Here is a 20,665-nt window from a genome sequence, read left to right as displayed (position 1 = left end):
AATGGTTTAAGATAGGGTTAGCGTCCACGTCCACCGCCGCCTTAGTGTTGGTGACCAACCTCCAGAGCCAAACGGTGGAAAATGCTCCTTCGTCCTTCGTAGGTTGTATAAGCCATCTGAGCAAAACAAAAACCAAAAAGTATATATATATATATATACTATACAAAATTGAAAGTAAAAAGAGAGAAAAAAAAAACGAAAGGCACAAGTAGTCAAGACGACAGGAAGGATCGAATGAGCCGCTGCTTTTCTCTGGGTAGCTCATTCCAGAGTCACCCCCATTTTCAAGCGGAAAAAATCCCTTTTAATATTTCTTCATTCATTTTCATTTCTTTTCCAAAAAAAAAAATCATAAATACAGTCAATATATGAATTTTGCAAAATGTAGTGTGTGTGTGTAACTTTTTAGCAAATTTTGCAATTTTAAAGTAAATTTTTGTAAGCTTAGAGTGGAAGTAGGAGTATCTTTGAATTGGAGTAGCTTTGAAAATGGGTTTTTCCTACTTTTGAAAGAAAATGGGTCTTTTATGATATAATTTAGCTCAGAAAACCAATTGCAAAGTTAATTACATCATGGTAAAGCTCAATTCCGTTTAAAAATAATGAAAAAAGTCCAATTTCAAAGCTGCCCCAACCGCAAATTCAAATGTACCCCACTTCCCCCCTACTATGTGTGATATAAAAAGATATAATTTATTTATTTAGGGCGTAAATTGAAGAAAACTTGCGATTTCGACTTTGCAATATTTTGTGGTATAATTAAATTGTTTTATAGGTGTAACAAGTGTAACAAGTGGAATAAGTGTAAAATAGAACCCAAATCCAAAAAGTCTAAATTATTACTGTTTATTTACACTTTATAATTGGTTTTGATACAGCAATTACACTGTATACCAACAAAATCATCTCCATATTTTGCAAGTGTTGTCCTTCGAAGCCGTTACTATTGTGTCTCCAATGTAATTGAAGCCACATGAAAAAATCTCCCCCGTATGTCCACTGAGAACCTGAGAACACGTTCCATCCAGGGTCCAGATTCTAGCCGTTCGATCTGATGAAGCTGTGAGAATTAGCAGACCGGGAGGACTGAAACTGATTTTTGATATTTCTTCTGTATGACCCATCATGGTGGCTATTTTTTCAACATTCCCAACGATGTTCCAAAGTTTCGCAGTGCAGTCAGAACTTGCAGTGGCCAGGTGCTGACCACTGTAGTCAAACGAGACGTCCAAAACTTCATCTGTATGATCATCCACTGTATGGAAATTATTCCTTCCGCGAATATCCCAAAGACGAGCCGTTGAATCTAGTGATCCTGTGGCGATCATTTTGCAATTGACATTCCAGATTGCATTGCTGATTTCTGCATTGTGTCCATGAAAAGTTATCACATCTCTGAAGATTTAAAAAGCATTATATTATTCTTTTATTAAATTTAGAATATTTTAAGCTCGTCATAGTAATGATTATTGATAGTTTAGTAATTGATAAGAGAAAAAGCTTTTAGTCTATTTTATGTTTTATATCAATTTAAGCACTCTGAAGAGGTTTGAAGATTTGAATTTAAATAATTTAAATTCATTATAATTAGTAAGAAAGTTTTCAAAAATTTTAATTAAATAGTAAGAAGCTTGCAGATGAAGATATGTAATTTGAAAACTTGAAAGGTATTGTAATTTTTAGACTTCTAGAGCTTCTAAAATCTCACTCGTACTCGTAAGTTTAATGTAATTATAGAACATTAATAAAACACTATTATTATAATTAGTTTGAAAAAGTTATTATTACTTTGTAGAATTCTTGTATAAATTTGTGAGTATATTTTCTTGAAGAATAATCAGTTCAATTGTTATTCATTGTGATGTTTGTAGCAATAATCATTATTCTCTGAAGGCCCAAACAATAATGTAGAGGAAATTGCAAAGTATACATAGAAAGAAAGAAATTTGCGAATTTTTTGTAGAATTTGTATAGAACATTTGGTAAATTTATGCATTAGATATTGTGATTGACATCGTGACATAGAACATTTTCTTGCGAGAGTGAAATTCTTGCCAAAAAAAAAAACAACAACGAAGATGTTTTATTAAATTTCTCGAGAGGGATAGACAAATGAATTTAATATAAATGCAATCTAACAAGTGAAAAGGACTAACAAATAAATATAAAACACTTTTTGTAATACAATATTTTCTCAAGTTACAATCTCTGAATGAATTAAATACACACCTCTTGGTCTAATGAGAACAATGCTCAAAATTTCGTCCAAGTGCCACTCCAAAGAAGAGAGTTTGTGTGTGCAAACTTGGGTGGGAAAAGTTTAATGTTCTCTCTATGGCTAGGGGGTGGAGTTTTCACTCAATTTTCCCTAAGAATAGCAAATAATCTAAACTTTTATTTACTTCCCAAACTTCTGGTCACCCTCAATGATGGTGGATTGGGAGAAATATGCCATTTGTGTGAAAATGATTTACAAATTTAATTAATATCTACATTTCCCTCCAATTTACACAAGAATTTTCTCTGTAAAATTTTTGAAATTTGATTGATTTCTCTCTGATTGCTTCTGTATGGTTTTATTGCTGGAATTCACAGAGAGAGAGCAATATTACTCTCGATTTAGCGATATTTACTCAAAGAAATCATTATGGCTTGTCTTAAATTAAACTACAAACGCGTAGTGAAATTACGTAATGAAGAATTTTTGTTGCTACTTTTTATGGCCTCTCCACGCTAGAGAAATTTATGTCCATTTTGAAGAGCTTTTCCTACACAAGCGTAGGGAATTTGTTTCAATATGGACATAGTTTCTCTAATGTGTAGTGGCCATTACAATAAATTTACACATTTGTGTAAATTTGGAAAAGTAACCGTGTAATAAATTTGTGTTATAGACAATTTATTTGTTTATTTGTTGAACCTGTGGGATTTTTCTAACTCAATTTAGATACGAGTAAATTTTAACTGAATTTGTTACATTTCTATGGTTTTGCACAAAATTTCGGGGTAATTTTTGAATTGGTTGAAATTGGATTTAACCGTTCTGAACGACTCAATCTCAGATTCTCAAGTGACACAATTTCATGTATTATAAGAATTTTTTATAGAAGTAGAATTAACAATTAAAAGCAAAGCAGTGAGGAAATCCCTGTTCAATTTTAAAAGATTTTTATAACAAGTTTTATACACAAGTTTTACAGATATTGCTGCTCCCTAAGTTGAATTACATTAAATTTATTGAAAAGAATTTTCTCTAGCGGAGACTGGGCAGAATTAGAGAGTGGAGTTTTGTTTTGTGGTTTCCTTAGAAAGAATATTGAGCAAACTACTATTTATTCATAGTATTTAATTCCTTCATAGGTTATAAAGGTTCTAAAGGATAATTAAAGGAACTATAGGTAAAGGATAATTTCATTTTCTGAATATTCTACACTGCCCCGGTCTCCCCTATGGGATATAATGTAAACACTTCAACTTCTTAGATTGAAACCGTTCAATTATCATGTTTGATTTAATAAATTTAACAATTATTTTTATCAATACCAATAAAATGCCAATATTGTACAAACTGTTTTGATATTACAAATAAAAATATGAAATATTTATTAATAAGTTCGCATTATTTCTTGCCATCTCATAAAAAGATATAGGGTAAGTGTACCAAATTCCGGCCAGCTTGCAATTCCGGCCACATTTTTATTTCAGAAATTTCCATGTATTTTTAGTTTTTGAATATTATAGAGATTATACTATGCAATAAATTAACAAAAAATGTAGCTTCGATAAACGAGAAGATGTTAAAAAGACTTTGGAAGGATTCCGGAAGGGCAAGGAACTATGAGAATGAAGGTGGCCGAAATAGGCCACCAAAACTATGTCTACATTTTTATTCATTTTAAAATGGATTTAAAATGATTTTGGAGGAAATCAAGAAGACAAACTTTCTACAAGGTTCCAAGTAACACTCCTTAAGAAAAATTAACAAAAAAAAATCAATTTATATGAAAAATATTACATTTTGAACATGTGACTTTGGCGCTTGCATACAACTATGTCGAAATTTGGCACACTTACCCTAAACACTTAAAGACATACACCAAGAAAACAATGATAAAGGAGATAGTCTAGCACTCGTCGTTCTCTTTTATGATTTCGAACACTTCGCGAAAATTCTTTACCATTGATTTTTTTCATCCTACGCTTACACATTAGGAGTTATGATTTATAGCATTTTCAAATGATTTGGTTTTTCTTTGTTCCTTCGAATGCTCATAAATGACCATGTGATTTTATATAATGAGGGAGTAGTTTGTCCAATAGGTTCCATTTACTAAATCTTTTTATATTATTTGTTCAGCAGGAGACTTCCAGGAACGGAGGGGATTGCTTTATTATTTTCAGAAAGTTCTTTGGGAGGAGAATATTTCAACTTACTTGCCATTCCTTAAATCCCATACTTTGGCTGTTCCATCGAATGATCCCGTGAGCAGAAGATTGCCGTCATTATCGAAACGAGCAGAAATAATGGCATCCTCATGACCGACCAAATTGTGCGTCTCCTGACCGGTCTCCACACGAAATATCCGTGATGTGCCATCCATTGACGCCGTGGCAATTTCATCGTCATTGAGCACATTGAATTCTGCCGCCACAATTTCATTGGCATGTCCATGGAAGGTTCTCAGAAGGGCACCAGACGATGCATTCCAGACCTTGGCGGTTTTATCGAATGATCCTGTTACTATGCGGTCACTAGAAAAAGGAGATGGAGATTGTGGGTGAGTACTTTGAATAGGAATTCTAATGACTCAATTTTTTCCCACCACTTTGGTGCATTGAAGTTCACGGCAAATACGACATTCTCATGTCCACGCAAGATGTTCTCCTCGACACCAGCCTCCACATTCCATATCCTGCACGTTCTATCATAGCTCCCTGCGACGGATGTTCATTTGAATATGAAATTATGCACCCTCTCTTCTTTTCAAAAAAGAAAATAAAGAGATAGATTGAGAAAAAGTTTGGTATACCTGTAGCAAATCGATGGCCAGACTTATCGAAGCAGACATTCGTGATGGGCAGGACGTGAGTGTTGAATGTTTTATGGATGTAGAATTTTTTCTTTATTGGCTCCTTCAGCTTGTTTTGCAATTTCATTAGCAAATCAATAAGCTGGGGGAGAACATTTGGTGTTATTAGTGCCTCGGAAGCCGCTATGTTCTCCGCCAATTTTCCAATATCAGTTTTGGTGGTTAGATCATGCAAACTTATTACTTTTATTTCATCAATGTTGCTTTTGGTATAGCACAATGCAATTCCTAAGAATTAAAAAGAGATTAAATTTTTAGGAAAAAGAAATTAACTGATTCGATTATTTGATAGAGAGATAAGCGATATCATGAATATTTATCATGAAATGATTAAGTAATATTATGACCCTATCATTTGGATTTATTTTATGAATCATTAGAATAAGGAATGTCGATTTGAACTGCTACTTATTACTAGAGGGATTTTGAGGTTATTTAAAAAAAATGAGGTTATGTTGGTTCTAACCTCGTAAAAAATTTGATCTACAATTTAACAAACATAATCATTTTTATGCATGATTAAACGTTTGATAGGCACAATTAATTTATCAAATTTATCCCTAGGTAGAAATTTTATGTAAGTGTTTAGAATTTGATTATTGCGCCTGAGGTTATAATTTTTTTTTATCTAAAAATTTAATGACCCGATAAAGCGGTGCATTTCTGTGGCTAAATTATGGAGCAAAAATTTCACTATATGTACTGAGATTGAGAATGGGTATAACGGGTATAACGTAAAATTATATATTTAAATAGCTGGTCCTAAGCCTCACATTTCCTAAAAAAAAATTAGGATCCTAGTTCTTTTTTCCTAGTTTCAGAAAGCAAAAATCAAAAATGGGTCCAAAACTGTAATTTCGATACATGATATTTCATAAGTATTTCTTAATTTTACAGTATCAAGCATGGCCGCTTTCCCCTACAGTACAGATATTGAACATTTTTTACATAAAATAACTTATCTCTAATTTGTGAGGTTATTTACATCCATTTTCCCGTATAACCTTCAAATTCCTAATAACATTTTAGAGGTAGGGTAACTGTACCAAATTTCGGCATAGGTGCATGCAAATGCCAAACTCTTAACTTTGAAATGTAAATTTTTTAAATATAAATTGAATTTTTTGTTACTTCTTTTCAAGAAGGAGTGTTGCTCGAAACCTTGTAGGTAGATCGTCTTTATTTTCTCAAAAATCATTCTTAATACATTTTAAAATTAATAAAAATGTAGACATAGCTTTATCTCGACCATCTGTGGCATTATCTCGACCACCTTAATTCTCATAAGTTCCTTGCCTTTTCGGAATTCTCCCAAAGTCCTTTTCACATCATATCGTTCGTCGAAGCGACTTTTTTTTGTTATCACATTTTTTGCATTGAATAATTTATAGAGTATAAAAAACTAAAAATTCATGGAAATTGGAGGAAACAAAAAAAGTGGCCGAAATTGAAGGCTGGCCGGAATTGGGTACACTTACCCTATTGAAATATTTTATTCCAAAACAAGTTTTTTTTCAATAACTATTTTGTTTGAGAGTCAAATTACCTACTGAATATGCAAATTTTACAATAATACACATGTCTTCTGTAATATAACCTAAAATTTTTCGATACAATTTTTTGCAAAGTAATTTAAAAAAAAATTAGCCACAAATATTGCCAAAAAAAATTTATTGGATAGAATTGAAGTCATAAGTTGCGTTTTAAATAATTTTTCTATATTTGGACATAACCTTTCCATTGCCCTTGTGAAATTCCATCATCATCGTAACTTATTGATATTTAATACGGAAAACTTTCGCCCGCTAAAATCGTGACTGATTCTCTTCTATTTACTAAATAAACTTTATTCTTGACGGTGGTGACTGTTTTGATAAAATTCCAACTTTTCTTCCCGATATATAGAGTTAATTTTAAATGAAAATGCTCTAACTTTTCACGATAATTATCTCAATTCCATCGAAAGTTGGTGCGACATAAATTCTTGCCCTGTGGCTTCTTACCGATATAATTTATCAAGTAATCAATTAAATTTTACCTGGCGGGTAGTAACGTAGATAGAACTTTTTTAATTTCATTAGACTTGACAATTTTTGTCTTGACACAATGAAATTGGATAACAAAACTAAAAAAATAAAAAAGTTTTCACGGTGTAAACAAACTCTTTGGGTGTCCCTAGCAACGGTTATTTATTTCAAGTTCAACCTCGTTCCATTTAAATTTCTCCAATTGCCTACCTTTCGGCGCTTTTTTTTTTGGGAGAATGGGGATTTTTGGCGGGTTGTCAGGAACATGTGTTATTTTGTTTATGTTTTTCGTTGGTTCCGGGATGAGTTTGTGTTTAGTGCGGAATTAGGAATTTTGGCTAAAAAGTATTTTGCAAGAGGATTCTGAGAGAATATAGTGGTTTATTAGTGCTTTAGTTATTCAATTAAATGCAATGGATGATGCAGCATTTAATGAAGATTTGATGTGTAAGTTTATATGGTGATTGAAGGGTTGGATGATTGAGGTGGAATAATGCAATTATGTGGGACAATTGTTGAGTGTCGTGGGAAATGGTTTGGGGAGGGTGGAATCTTGTCGATTAATTGGCACTCTGGGTGTATGAGCATGCCTGGAGAATTGCACCGAAAAGAGGATTATAAATGGAACAACAGGTGGACTAACCTCACTTTATGACCCATTATTTGCAGTGAATGCGAAAACCCCAAGGATATCCGGTCGGGAGGGTAAGGAAAACCATGACAGACCACTGAGATCAGATCCTGAGTTCATGGGATTTGATAAAAATGCTGGGAGCAACTATGTTTACCCAAATAGCACGGACAAATACCCATTTCGGGAGTATCAGTATAAAATATGTAAGGAGGCATTTTTCCAAAATACCCTCGTTGTACTGCCGGATGGACTGGGAAAGTCATTTATAGCTTCGGTCGTAATGTACAACATTTATCGGTGGTATCCAATGAGCAAGGTAATTTTCCTGAGCGCCAGTAAATCCATACTGAAGGGACAAATGGAAGCGTGTTGGAATATAATGAACATCCCAAAGGGAGATTGCGTGGAAATCACAGGTAATGGCCAGTCTGCTCCCCCATTTAATTGATTTTATTTATTTACTTCGCTCCCTTCTACCAAAAACAAAAAAATACAATACTCCAAAAACCCTCAATGCAGGCAAGAGTCCATCGGCACGAGTCGACATTTGGAAGAAATATCGAGTGATATTTGGCACACCACGGCAAATATTGTCGGATTTCAGAGAAGTGAACAGTCTCCCATTCTTACGGATAAAACTCCTTGTGATTACGGAGGCCCACAAGGCGCGCGGAAGCAATAATCCCTTTGCACACATTATTGACATATTACATGGGCAAAATGAATATTTTCGCATATTGGCCCATACGTCCGTCATTGGCAAAAAAACCAGTGAAATTGCTGAGGTTGTGAGACATTTACGGATATCCCATGTGGAAATTCGACAAGAAAACTCCCCAGATATTGTAGAGTATGTCAGGAAAAATACTATTAAACCCCTGGAGGTGGAGATGAATGAGGAATTCCGAACAATCAAGGATGAATTTCTCACTTCCATAGATCCTTTTCTGAGAACTCTTTTGGCCAATGTTAATGTACCCGGAACACTATCCAAGTCGAGGCTCATAACGGCCAAGAAGAAGTTCACAGAAGCATCCATGACTGAGAAACATACAAATTATGCACATGTTATCAGTACATTCGATATCTGCATTGATTTGTACCATGCAGTCGAGCTTTTGGATGACTATGGCATCGTAAGCTTTATGAATTATCTTGAGAGTGAAGTTCTGATGGAGGGCCCGAAGGCAGGTGATGAAAAGCTGAGAGAATTCATCGAGAAGCTCAAGGGAACTTTTCAAAGATGCTTATTGCTCAGTGAGACAGAGAATGGTGAGATGGATGATGAATTGCATGATAACATCGTTTCTGGCCATCCTAAGATAGCAGTGATGGAAAGAGTTATATTGGAACATTTTCAGGTATGTAATTCAATTAACTTTTCTATTGTTATTTTTAATTCCCAAAAGAGCGCCTCCCATTTAACACTGTTTTATCTAAGTTAAATTTTCAATTTTTGAGAAATCCATTCCAATGATTTCGTTAAGAGGTATTTCTCTCTCATCACTAGGCCATTTTTGTCCACTAAAATATATAGGGTAAGTGTGCCAAATTCCGGCCAGCTTGCAATTTCGGCCACGTTTTTTGATCCTCGAATTTTTACATACTTTAGAGATTATACAATGCAAAAGAATAACAAAAAATGTAGCTTCGACAAACGAGATGACGTGAAAAAGATATTGGAAGAATTGGCAAGGAACTATGAGAATGAAGGTGGCCGAAATAAGACACCAAAGCTATGTCTATATTTTTATTCATTTTAAAATGTATTAAGAATGATTTTAGAGTAAATAAAGACGGTAAATTCTTTACAAGAATCCCAGCAACACTCTTTCAGAAGAAAGAATAAAAAAAATCAATTTGTATTTAAAATAACATTTCAAACTTGATACTTTGACGCTTGCATGCAACTATGCCGAAATTTGACACACTTACCCTAACTATTTTAAATTTGTAGTTTTAAGCTGTCCACACATTTGGAACAATTTTCGTCAAAAATTGCGATTTTGAAGGAAATTGGCTGCAGTGCTGTAGGCAGAAACGTCAAAATTCTGTCAAAAATTCATTTTTTTTACCCAAATTGCTCTTAAAATATGTACAGTAGACTCTCACTCATTCGGCTCTTTTTCAATCGGCCGAAAAATTTTGTTGCAAATTTACACGTTTCATTTTGAAGCAAATTTGCTCAAATTCGCTGTAGTTGCTCTTATTTTATCATTATTCTTTATATTTGAGCGGTTTTTGTGGAATTTACAATGACTTTGACTCCCAAATCTCTCGATAATTTGGATTACATTTTGCCCCATATGCCCGATTGAGAAAGAGTTCACTGTAGAGGCTTTTAGTTATGCAATTTATTGTAACTACATGAAAGGAAGTTCCAGGATTTCTGATTTTCATTAATTTTTTTTTTAACTATTGCAGTTATCTATTGAAGTAACTCAATTGCAATAATTTTCTCCGTTTTTAGTGATTTAATCGATTTAATATTGATAAGGGAGATTGGGGCAGTTTAGCCAGCAAATGAAAATTTTCTTTACCTGTAATTTCTGAAAAACATGTTTGAATCAGTCTCACAAATATTTCAAAAAATAGGGAGGGAGTTAAATACTTTGAATAAATAGTAGTTTACTTAATATTCTTAAGGAAAATTATGACACCCTACTGTCTAATTTTACCCCTGACTAATGCCCTAGACACACTTACGACTTGAGCCGAGAGACGACTTAGTGGAAAATTATGGAAATGAACTTTAATCATTATTTCGAATATAATTACGCTAAGCCGTCTCTCGGCTAATCCTCAGGTCTGTCGAGGCCCTAATTCTGCCCCGGTTTCCCCTAATAAAGTACTTAGAAAGTGAATGATTTTCTCAGATGGTTTTGAAATATTCTGCTTTAAATTAGTTTTCTGAGTTTAATAAACTATTCTAAATTTAAAATAAGTCAAAATATTCATTTAGAATGTTAAATAATGGGAGAGAGGGGTACATTTAGTCAACAAATGAAACTTTTTCTTCTCGTAATTTGTGAAATAAAATGATACATTTGGTCTAATGTTTCACGTTTTATAAAAATATCACTAGAATATTAACTGTAGTTCAAAGGTCTGAAATCTTTGATTTTTTCTGGAGAGGATAATGAAAGCCAGTGATAATGAGAGCCAGTCTAGATCACTTTATAAAGGCGTGGTTATTACATTGCAAATTTGGTTCGTGGGCAAATTCGAAGATTTTTTTTATTTGGAACTAATGCTAATTTGATTCAAATTGGATAAACGTATTTGAAAAACTTTAAAGTTGATTATCTCGGAAACCATGCATGGTTTCCCATGGGAGATAGATACAACAAACTTTACATGGCTTTAAAGTCCTTTGATGTTTGATAAGTGCGAGATACGAATTGAAAATGAGAAAAATTGGATGAAAAATGCATAGAGAATGCAATCCGCGAAAAATTCCGAGTTCCCCGAAAATTTCCACAATCCGCGAAAAATTCCGCGGTTGCGAAAAATTCCACGATTCGCGATAATTTTCGAAAATTTCACGGTTTGCCAAGATCCGCGAAAACTTTCGCGGATTGCGAAAAATTCCACAGGTAACCAAGATCCGCAAAAAATTGTAAAAAAAAATCGCAGTCCGCAAAGAAACGCGAGTAATCAAATATTATGTTATTTTACTATAGTCATATTGACACATGCAATTTTCTCATTTTTTTCAATCTTCAACTTGAAAGATCTCGACAACTAATGGCCTCTACACACCAGAACAATTTATGTCCATAATGAAGCAAATTTCCTGTATTTGTAAATTTGCAAATTTTGTAAATTCATCTACTTAAAGAGCTCTATAAAAATATCTAAAGATGTTCGAAGAAGCAAAATATAATTTCGAGATAAATTATAAAAAACCTATTTTGAAAATTAAATTTTCTTCATGCTTCATTTTATGTAAAATGCAATATCTCGAGAACTATGACACATTTTTTGAAGTTTTTTTTTGAATAGATCTATTGAATTAGCACTACAAATTGAACTTTAAAAGATTGAAATCGCGTAGACAGATTTCGGGAAAATGTATAAAAGCCGTTAAAATTTTAAAAATCCAATTTTACTTAAAATAGAATTTTGAATATTTTTTTTGAAATTGAAGAACTAAGATGCCATTACGGATTATTTTTTAATTTCATCTACTCAAAGAGGTCTACAAAGATATCTAAATAGAATATAAAAATACAAAATAGGATTTCGAGATAATCTAAAAAAATCGTTTCTGCAAAAAAATCTAAACAAAATTCATTTAATACCACTTCTAAATAGCAACATTGCTTGGAATATCGATAGTACTTTTTTATCTAACAATAATCTAGGAGTGTTAGTTAAAAATCATTAGCAGTTTTAGTCTGTCACGAAAGATTGGCAATAGCTGTCCCGACCCGAGGGTTGTTTCAGTATGTATCGCCTTAACTAAAATGCAGATAATTATTATTCAAGTAAAAAATATTTCTTAATTGACTTTTTTAAATCAGAAATAAAGTAAAACTATGATATCTTGACTATCAACTCGGAAAACCAAATACTGGGTCAAGAACTGTAACATCAAAATTACAATTTTAAACCCATTTTATAAAAAAACAATGATTCTCTAAATTATAGGATAACAGGCTTATAAATATTTCAAAGAATACCGGGCTTTGTTTCTATTTTCATTAAATTATACTTTGCTCAATGTGCATTTTCAGGGAAAGTAGAAAAAAATCCACTGGCTAATTCTACTTCAAACTCCCCAAGTGTATTTTCCAAAAACTCTAAATGATACAAAAAACTGACTTCATAGGAAAATTCAGAAATCAAAAGAATAAAACAAATATTTTTACTGCACTTACGAAATATTTTTAAGCAAAATAGTTGCAATATTTTTTGGACGGTTTTTTTTCTTTCACTGAATATGAGATTAGTGAAATTTTTCAATTTTATGAAATGCTTTTCTCTCCACTGCACCACCAGAATGACCAAAATATTTGAGAATCAGACGTTACAATAAAATGGGTCGGAAAAAGCGTTTTAGCCTTTACGAATTATCTTGTGCTTTTGGGACTTTCATGAAGAAATTTGTTTAGTGATCCAGTTCATGGGGTTAAATATCGTGTTTACAAATTTAAGCATTATCTAAAATTTTTTTTTCATAACTGAAATTTTCTAAAATATCGAAAGTGTACTGGATTCTACACATTAGAGAAATTTATATCCTTATTGTAGAGTTTTCTCTACAAAAGCGTAGGCAATTTGCTTCAATATTGACATAAATTTCTTTAGTGTGTAGAGGCCATAATACAATTGAGTTTCAAACAAATTTGTTCATTTATGGTTCACAATCATTTGAAATTAGGCTTAAAATATTTAGATGATTCGGAGACCTGTCTAAAAATTTTTACTTTGCTGCAATTGCAATCGCTGGAATACGCTCTCTATAGCTATTTAGTAGTGTGTGATCTTGAAAAATCCTATTAAGAATTCCTATTTAAGAATTCTAAATTTTAAAATGTTATTTATTATTTCACAAACAAACCTCAAATTGCTTTACAAAATGAGCCATCACCGAACATGGGGTAGCACTGAATACTGCAATATTTTAATTAGATAAGGCTTCAGAAGACAAGACTTCGAGGCACTATAGGGATGCTTGTTCCCTAAAAAAATAGTAATTTAGAAATAAAAATCAGTGTTATTCCATCTTCGGTCGTGCCCTATTTTCCCCTATGTCAATTTGGAGAATTTAGTGCTTTCTGGTTAGGAAACTTGTTTAGAATATGTTGTGGAAGTATTAAAAATCTGAGAATATACTTTGTACATATTAGTCTGCCCTATTCATTCTTTGTGCTTGTTTTCAAATTTGAACCTCAAAATATTTTACCATTTTCTATCATTTAATCACAATTATACGGAACCAACTTCGTATTTTGCTATTGAAATAAAATAAATTCTTTAAATCTTTTTATTATAATTTTTTCTTATTTATGCAATGGGTTTAAAAGCAGCACAAAAATTCCATTTTACACAGTCGGATAAGATTCTAAACTAAAAGTGTACATATTGCATGATCATATAGGTATGCTTTTCAATGGAAATGTGATAATTCACATTTTCACATTTTAATTTCAACTCACACTTAAAGTAAAACTTCTAATTCCACAATAAAGTAGTGCCGCCTAAATTTTAATTCTATCTCTACTAATATGATGTATCGATAAAATGTTTTAAAAAAAAATAAAATCTTAATTCAATGCGGCGGTGTAAATGGTCTATGATTTACTGATTTTTAATGGTGAACGGACAGTGAAAGTTTTATTCTGCTATATCAGGACAAATTGTCCTTGCTGACGGCGAATAGCCTCACCGCTGTGCCGCACACCGGGAAGGACGATTTGTTCTTAAGCAGGGTCTGATTTATTGACGTTATTTTTTTAAACAGAGGCACAACTCAAGTGAGTTGTTCCTCTGTCACTCTTAGTTCAGAAAGTTGTACACATTTACTTCTTTTCTTTTTAACAAAAAAATCGTATTTAAAAAATTATTGTTCCCTGAATTTATAAATTTAATTTAAAATATCAATGTGCATTGAATTAAAAAAAGAAAAGCTGGAAAGAAAAGCGTAGTAAGCTCAGTATAAAAATGCGTGACAAGTGCGAACAATTAATTAAAGTCTTGAAAAATGGAACAATATATAAAAAGTAAGTTAATTAATATGTAGTAAGATGAAGTGTAGCAAAAAGAAATTATTACAGATATCCAGAACAAAGGAAAGAGAAGAAATAAGACGTATAGAATGTTTCAAAAGTCTTAAAGGAAGCTGTAAGTCTACATCCATAGCTTTTTTATTTGTTTTAATTAGAAACATAAATTTTACTTTATCAAGTAAAACACTACCTACATAATACTATACGCCTTGAAAACTAGGCTTTATTTGCCCTTAAATCTCCCTGGAATTTTCCAATAAAATTTTGAAATAAAGTTATCGAAAAAGTAGAAATTAACCAAAAAGACTCTGCCACTGAAAGCCACTTTTCCACGCACAATTATTATTATAAAACTCATTATTTGCGATAAAAAAGAAGTGATTCAGATATTAGTGTGAGACAAGTGCTTATAAAAATACTGAGTTTTTTTTATGTTGAATTTTGAAAAAGGGTTCAAAATGAATTAATCCGCCGTGATTTGAAAGAATGATGAGTTTCTAAAAATATCCTTTCTTCATTGATAGTGATAGGGAAACTACAAGCTGAGAGAATAATAAGTTTATAAAAACTTAATTTTTTCGGAGTAATTTCCCGATTTTAAAGGAAATAGGGGTTCTACTGAAAAAAATAAACACCACAAAAAATGGTCGTATTTGTCAAATTTTAGGGATTTTTATTAGAAAAATAATTAGACATAGTCAAAATTTCAACAAGATTGGAATCAAATTGAAGGATTATCCATAAAAAAAACGTTTTTTTTTTAATTCAAATAACAAGAGTTTTTTTTTGGAAAATCCGAAAAAACTAATTTTGGTCCAGTCTTTACGAATTTGAATGTCCAGCCCAAACGGTTTAGAGAAAGATACTTGGGACTTTCAGGGAACCTCTCCATAAGCTAACTCAAAAATCGTTAATATGCCCCCCCCCCCTCATTAACCCACATCCCTCCCGTCCTTTCTCTTTCAAAATCATATATGTATTTTGGATTGCTTGAAAGAAAATACGTCGTGCGATTTTTTTTCATTTGGGATATGTTTTAGAGATTACCCAGGCGGACATTTCGTCTTTATTAGAGAATATCCGGTTTTACAAGGTCAAAAGCTAAAAAGGCTCTAGAGAGCGTATTTCTCAATCAAATGATATCATATTTGAGCTTGTTGGAAAGGTCTTGGAATACTTGACAATCCTGACCTGATTCCAATAACCGATAACTATTTTTTATCTGAAATTCAATTGTATTACTCCTAAGATATTTTGGACAATGTTTTGAGTAATTTATAAACCGCTTGAAAACGGATAAACAGTAAATGATGCGAAAGAACTTTTGAGGTAGCATCTAAATCACGAGTTCGTTTCAAGCACTTCGCTAGGCGTGAAATGCTTTACCACCGCTTTTAGTTTGAGAACAATATTCCAAAAGAAATGTTCTTAGACACCTAAGTGGTCTTAGACTATACTTGAAAAATCGGCATAAGGGCAGAATCACATTGACAATAAAATGCTCGCCGTAGTCTCACCGTATTTCGTTAATTTACGCATTTTCATTGCAATTCTTACTCAAATTTTCCATAGGCGTATTATCTTATCTCATACTCGGTGGCACAAGGTGAAAACAATATAAGAAAATTGAAGAAATAAAACGATAATTCGATAAACGGTGAGCAAAAAAAACAACGATTAATTTCTCGTACAGATTTTTTGCTCGCCGTTTATCGAATTTTCTTTTTATTTCTTCAATTTTCTTATATTATTTTCACTTAATGCTACCAAGTATGAGATAAGGTAATACGGTAATTGAGAACTGCGTAAGAATTGCAATGAAAATGCGTAAATTAACGAAATATTGTGAGCATTTTACTGTCAATGTGATTCTGCCCTAAATCCGATTTTTATAATTTAAAATTTTTCGGATAATTGATTACATTTTTTCATTGAGTTTTGCAAATTAATATTAGCTTTTCTTTTTGTTTTAAAAAACATCATTCGAAACTTCCTTCCAAGGTTTTCTACAAGTTTTCTGAATAAAATTCAGCATTAATCTATTCACACGTTGATTTTTATGCCCTTAAATTATTTCAAAACTCAATAATATTTTGTATAAAGAATTCTGTAAAATATTTTTAAAAAGACTTTTCTAAAGTGGAAAATCTAGTTACGAAAATTGTTCTTTCATGTAATACAACCTTGATGAAGCTGACGAATTACTTAAGTTCCAAAGCACTAAGAAAGACTTCCTTGAAAAAAAAATCCGTGAAATTGATCAAAAATTTAATGGAAAATGCTCTTTACGAATCTCAAAAAGATTTTCTGTAAAATTCCTTTCACAACTTCGGCAAAAGTTTAGTACCAACCATAATTTGATTATTTTGGGCATATAGGGGAGACCGGGGTACAATTAGCCAGGGGTAGAAGTAGACAGTGGATTTTTCTCATATGCCTTAAAATGTACATTGAGCAAAGTATAAGAAGGTCTGGGAGATGAACTCCCTTCGGATGCGTCAGGGGGTGCAATCCTTTCAGGACAGGAAAACACAAAATTCTTTGCAAATTCTTTCCTCAGTCAAGCATCTGGCAAGTTGGCCTTTTTATATGGAGCTATTTGAAGCCAATAATTTTATTGGGTATAAAATTGTAATTTTTATGGTACAGTTTTTGGACCAGCATTTGGTATTCTGAGTTTCTAGTCATGATTTCATAGTTTTACCTCGTTTCTGGTTTAATAAACCTAATTAAAAAATATTTTTCACTTGGATAATAATTATCCAATTTTTTATATAAAATGATACACACTGAAACAGCCCTCGGGGCAGCTGTAGCCACTCTTCCGTGGCGGGATAAAATTATCAATGATTTTTCACTAATACATGGATAATTTTTAGATGAAAAAATACTGTTGATATTCCAAGCAATATTGCCATTCGGATGAAAAATTTGTGAAATAGATTTTTTCAGGATGTTTGCATTAATTTTGTCGTAATTAGAAAAATGTCATAAAAAAGTCGGCAAAAGCCTTTTTCTTTAGGTTTAAGTGACATATTTGACATCAGTGGGCATCAGTGCATCAAGCGAAACAATATTTGGTATCTCCAGTTTGAAATTTCGTCTGGAAAACTGGTGGCAATTAGTTCCCTGAAAGTGTCTATATCTACCCAGGCCGGGGCACGTGTAGCCAATGTGTCATACTTTTTTCATTATCCTCTCTAGGAAAAGTCAAGGATTTTAGAGCCTTGGACTACACTGTTTCATACAGCCAATATCCTAATCATTTTCACAAATTTTTTTTTTCACAAATCACGCGCGAAAAAAAAAGCTTCATTTGCTGGCTAATTCTACCCCTGTCTCCCCTATTAGGATAAATTGCATATGAGAAGTTTTGTAATGAAGAAGTGTTGAATGGGATGTGCGAAAGTATGATTCTTGAGTTTTATTGGGAAAATTGAAAAGAAAAATACATCACCTTTTTCCTTAATTACAATCATCTCTGGGTGTATTGTCTGATCCTTCCACATTTCTCCTCCATTGAGATGATTTCGCCCATTAGCCATATGTAGCATATGTGTTGAAGAGTACAATTTTCTCAATCACTTGCACTCATGCGGGATTGTTTTTATCATCCGTTGTAATACCTACCCCTAAGTATTTTGTGTTTTCTCTTTTTCCCCCTGTTTTTTTTTTGTTGGTGCAGAAAAATGTGGAGTCACGCCTCATAATATTTAGCAATTGTCCAAAAACTTCATCGCTGATACATCAGTGTCTGCGACAAAAGTGTCCTCAAATGCGATGTATTGTGTTTAGGGGAGGACATGAGATGAGTGAGAACGAACGAAATTGCACAAGATTGAAATTTATCCGTGGCACCATAAACACCATCATAACATCCCAAATACCAGACGAGGGTGTTGTGAATGAAGTGGATTTAATAATTTGCTATGACACAAATGGGCGGCATCTTAAGCAATTCATAAGGAGTCGAGTGTCATCGTGTGGTGGTGGCAAAAAATGCGATATTTTTGTGGTGGCACATGAGGGGGCTGATATGGTGGCGCATAGTGAGTTGTGGCGGCGTGAAAAGGGGGATTTAGGTGGTGGTGGACAACAGGATATCAATAGGAATCCCATAATTTTAGCTGCTCTGTCCGATCAATCACCCAGATTAGTACCTGTTGAGTATAATCCTGTGAATTTAACACCGTCGCTCCTGATGAGGTCAAGGGTTGAGCGACCGAGGGGAACAACTCGCAATATTGCCGATTACTTTAAAAATGTGCCACAGAAAACACAGTGTGATCCGGGTATGTTTGCCAATTCACCACCATCACCATTGCCGGCATCCAGATCAACAACGGCACCGGCTCTCATAACATTACCGACGCGGACAATTATTGAGCGTGTAGAGGGAATTAGGATGGGAAAATTGGGAAATTTGGGAAGAGATGAAAATCTGGAAAATATCATCAAGGGTAGTCATTTGGCGGCCAAAACGCAGGAATTTCTCCGGGAGATGCTGGGTTGGAGGAAAGTTTGTGATGGTCAGGGGAAATTTTTTGAATTCCTCAAGAGGAATGCAATGACCGTGGTGGCATCCAGTCAGCAGCATCAACTCAATTATTTTGCCTTAATTGTGGGGAATGTGACGAAAAAACTAAATGGCTATGCAACGGTGGATGAAATTGGGGGGAAGAGTAGTGAAGAGGTGGTTGAAGTGGATGAGGAGGAGACATTCTTTGACATATCCGATCTAAATGTGGGCTTCATTGGCCCAGAGGAAGAGGAAGAGGAGCAGGATGATGATGATGGTGACCTGACGCGAAAATCAATTTGTGGTGAGACAACTTTGTCATTTTACCTAATATCATCGTTAGAGGGATTGTTTGAAAGTGATGCGAGTGGATGGTACGTGTTCGAAATGGGAATGTGTGACAGATACGACATTGGGGATGATAAGATGAGTGAGGGATGTGGAATTGCCAGAAATACATCAGGCACCGGTAGTGTTATGGGTGGAAATGTGTCAGATGGTGAGGAAGAAGAGGTTATACCAAGTTCTCAGGACAATATACCGTTTAGTCGTCAGCAGAGAGTTGGTACGAGGTGTCGCAGGAGGGATACTGTTGTGGATGTGCCCAAAAATGATGGTCACAGTGGTGAAGATGTAGAATGTAATCCGGGATTACAATTGGGCTCAATTTCATCCACTGACACTGACAATAAATTCAATTTTGGCACAATTGATGATATATTTGGAAATGATGGGAGCATTTTTGAGCGAGATCTCTTGAGTAATACACATCCGTTGAAATGCCCCCCCATACCATCATCACCAACGCGTCACGACGATGATGATGAATATCCCAGGTTGGAGTTCACTTCACCGTCAGTACTGAGTGGAAGACGGGTGAATTTCACTCAATTGAAACACTCCAATAACAATGCAAATGATTTGGCACAGGAGACACACACCACATGCATCAATCCCATAAGCCCGTGCAGAGAAACTGCTGTAGAGGAGGGTGGCAATAGTAGTGGAAGAAGGAGTAGTAGAGAATTTTTCGCCACATGCCACGATGGTGACGGTGATGGTTTGAGTAGATACGCAGCGTGACGAAGTGTTTGGCACTTGTGATGCTTTAAATTCAAGAGACGTGGTGGCTGTTGGGAAGAAATCAAAGGGTACCCAAAGACGCCGCCTTCGTTCAAACTTTATCCAATTCGAAGCTGCTGCTGGCTCAGATGATGATGACGATGGGGAGGATGAGACGGAAGATGCCAATCTGTTGGATTCCATTGTTGTGGAGTCATCAGATGATGAGCAGATAGAGCAACTAAATAGGGTCAACGATATGCAGGCCATGTACCTTCAGTCTGTGCGAAGTCCAATTGCTGCTGGTGCCTTCCGGATACCCAATCCGGCTAGATATAGAAGTATTGAGGATGTCTTTTCGCAAACACAGCCTCCGGAGGTGTCGGAGTACATGAACGACAGCTTTGTGGTGGATGAGGCGGATGAGTCTGACAGTGATTTGTCGATTTTGGGCGAGGCTGAGGCAATATTGCGAGCACGCAAGAGGCCAAAGGGGATCAAGGGTTGGGGACAAAGGGCAAAGAAGTCACGAATTGTCGCACCCATTGACGACAGTTCAGAAGATGACGACCTGCATGAATTACGCCGAGAAGCTGGGG

General features: G+C 34.1%; 2 protein-coding genes across 2 annotated transcripts in view; one reads left to right on the top strand and one right to left on the bottom strand.

Moving 5' to 3' along the window:
- Positions 1–839: 839 nt before the first annotated feature.
- Positions 840–7,355, bottom strand: LOC129800101 (dynein assembly factor with WDR repeat domains 1). The gene is made up of 5 exons (XM_055844479.1): positions 7,129–7,355; positions 5,031–5,318; positions 4,824–4,935; positions 4,435–4,752; positions 840–1,395 (listed from the first exon to the last, which is right to left on the bottom strand). Exons 1-5 carry the CDS (start codon positions 7,166–7,168, stop codon positions 903–905), a joined length of 1,251 nt encoding a protein of 416 aa, XP_055700454.1. The 5' UTR covers positions 7,169–7,355; the 3' UTR covers positions 840–902.
- A 112-nt stretch (positions 7,356–7,467) lies between these two features.
- The window catches only part of LOC129800103 (Fanconi anemia group M protein homolog), a 62,873-nt gene continuing 49,675 nt past the window's right edge, over positions 7,468–20,665 (top strand). Inside the window, 5 exon segments of the mRNA XM_055844482.1 lie at positions 7,468–7,564; positions 7,787–8,167; positions 8,271–9,112; positions 18,171–20,069; positions 20,071–20,664. Of these exon segments, the coding sequence (XP_055700457.1) occupies positions 7,531–7,564; positions 7,787–8,167; positions 8,271–9,112; positions 18,171–20,069; positions 20,071–20,664 (3,750 nt within the window). The 5' untranslated portion in view covers positions 7,468–7,530.

Source organism: Phlebotomus papatasi, chromosome 1 (assembly GCF_024763615.1).
Source record: "Phlebotomus papatasi isolate M1 chromosome 1, Ppap_2.1, whole genome shotgun sequence".
Lineage (NCBI taxonomy): Eukaryota > Metazoa > Arthropoda > Insecta > Diptera > Psychodidae > Phlebotomus > Phlebotomus papatasi.
Note: the sequence above shows the minus strand (reverse complement) of the source record. Positions and strands in the feature narration are given on the sequence as shown.

What these genes read in the sequence shown, in the direction of transcription:
- LOC129800101 (XM_055844479.1), bottom strand. Translation starts at nt 7,168, where the DNA reads ATGAAATTAAAAAAGTTCTATCTACGTTACTACCCGCCAG. An exon ending in TGGCCATCGATTTGCTACAG is followed by an intron (nt 4,936 to 5,030) that starts GTATACCAAACT and finishes CATCCGTCGCAG; the next exon opens with GGAGCTATGATAGAACGTGC. An exon ending in TGGGATTTAAGGAATGGCAA is followed by an intron (nt 1,396 to 4,434) that starts GTAAGTTGAAAT and finishes TTAAATCTTCAG; the next exon opens with AGATGTGATAACTTTTCATG.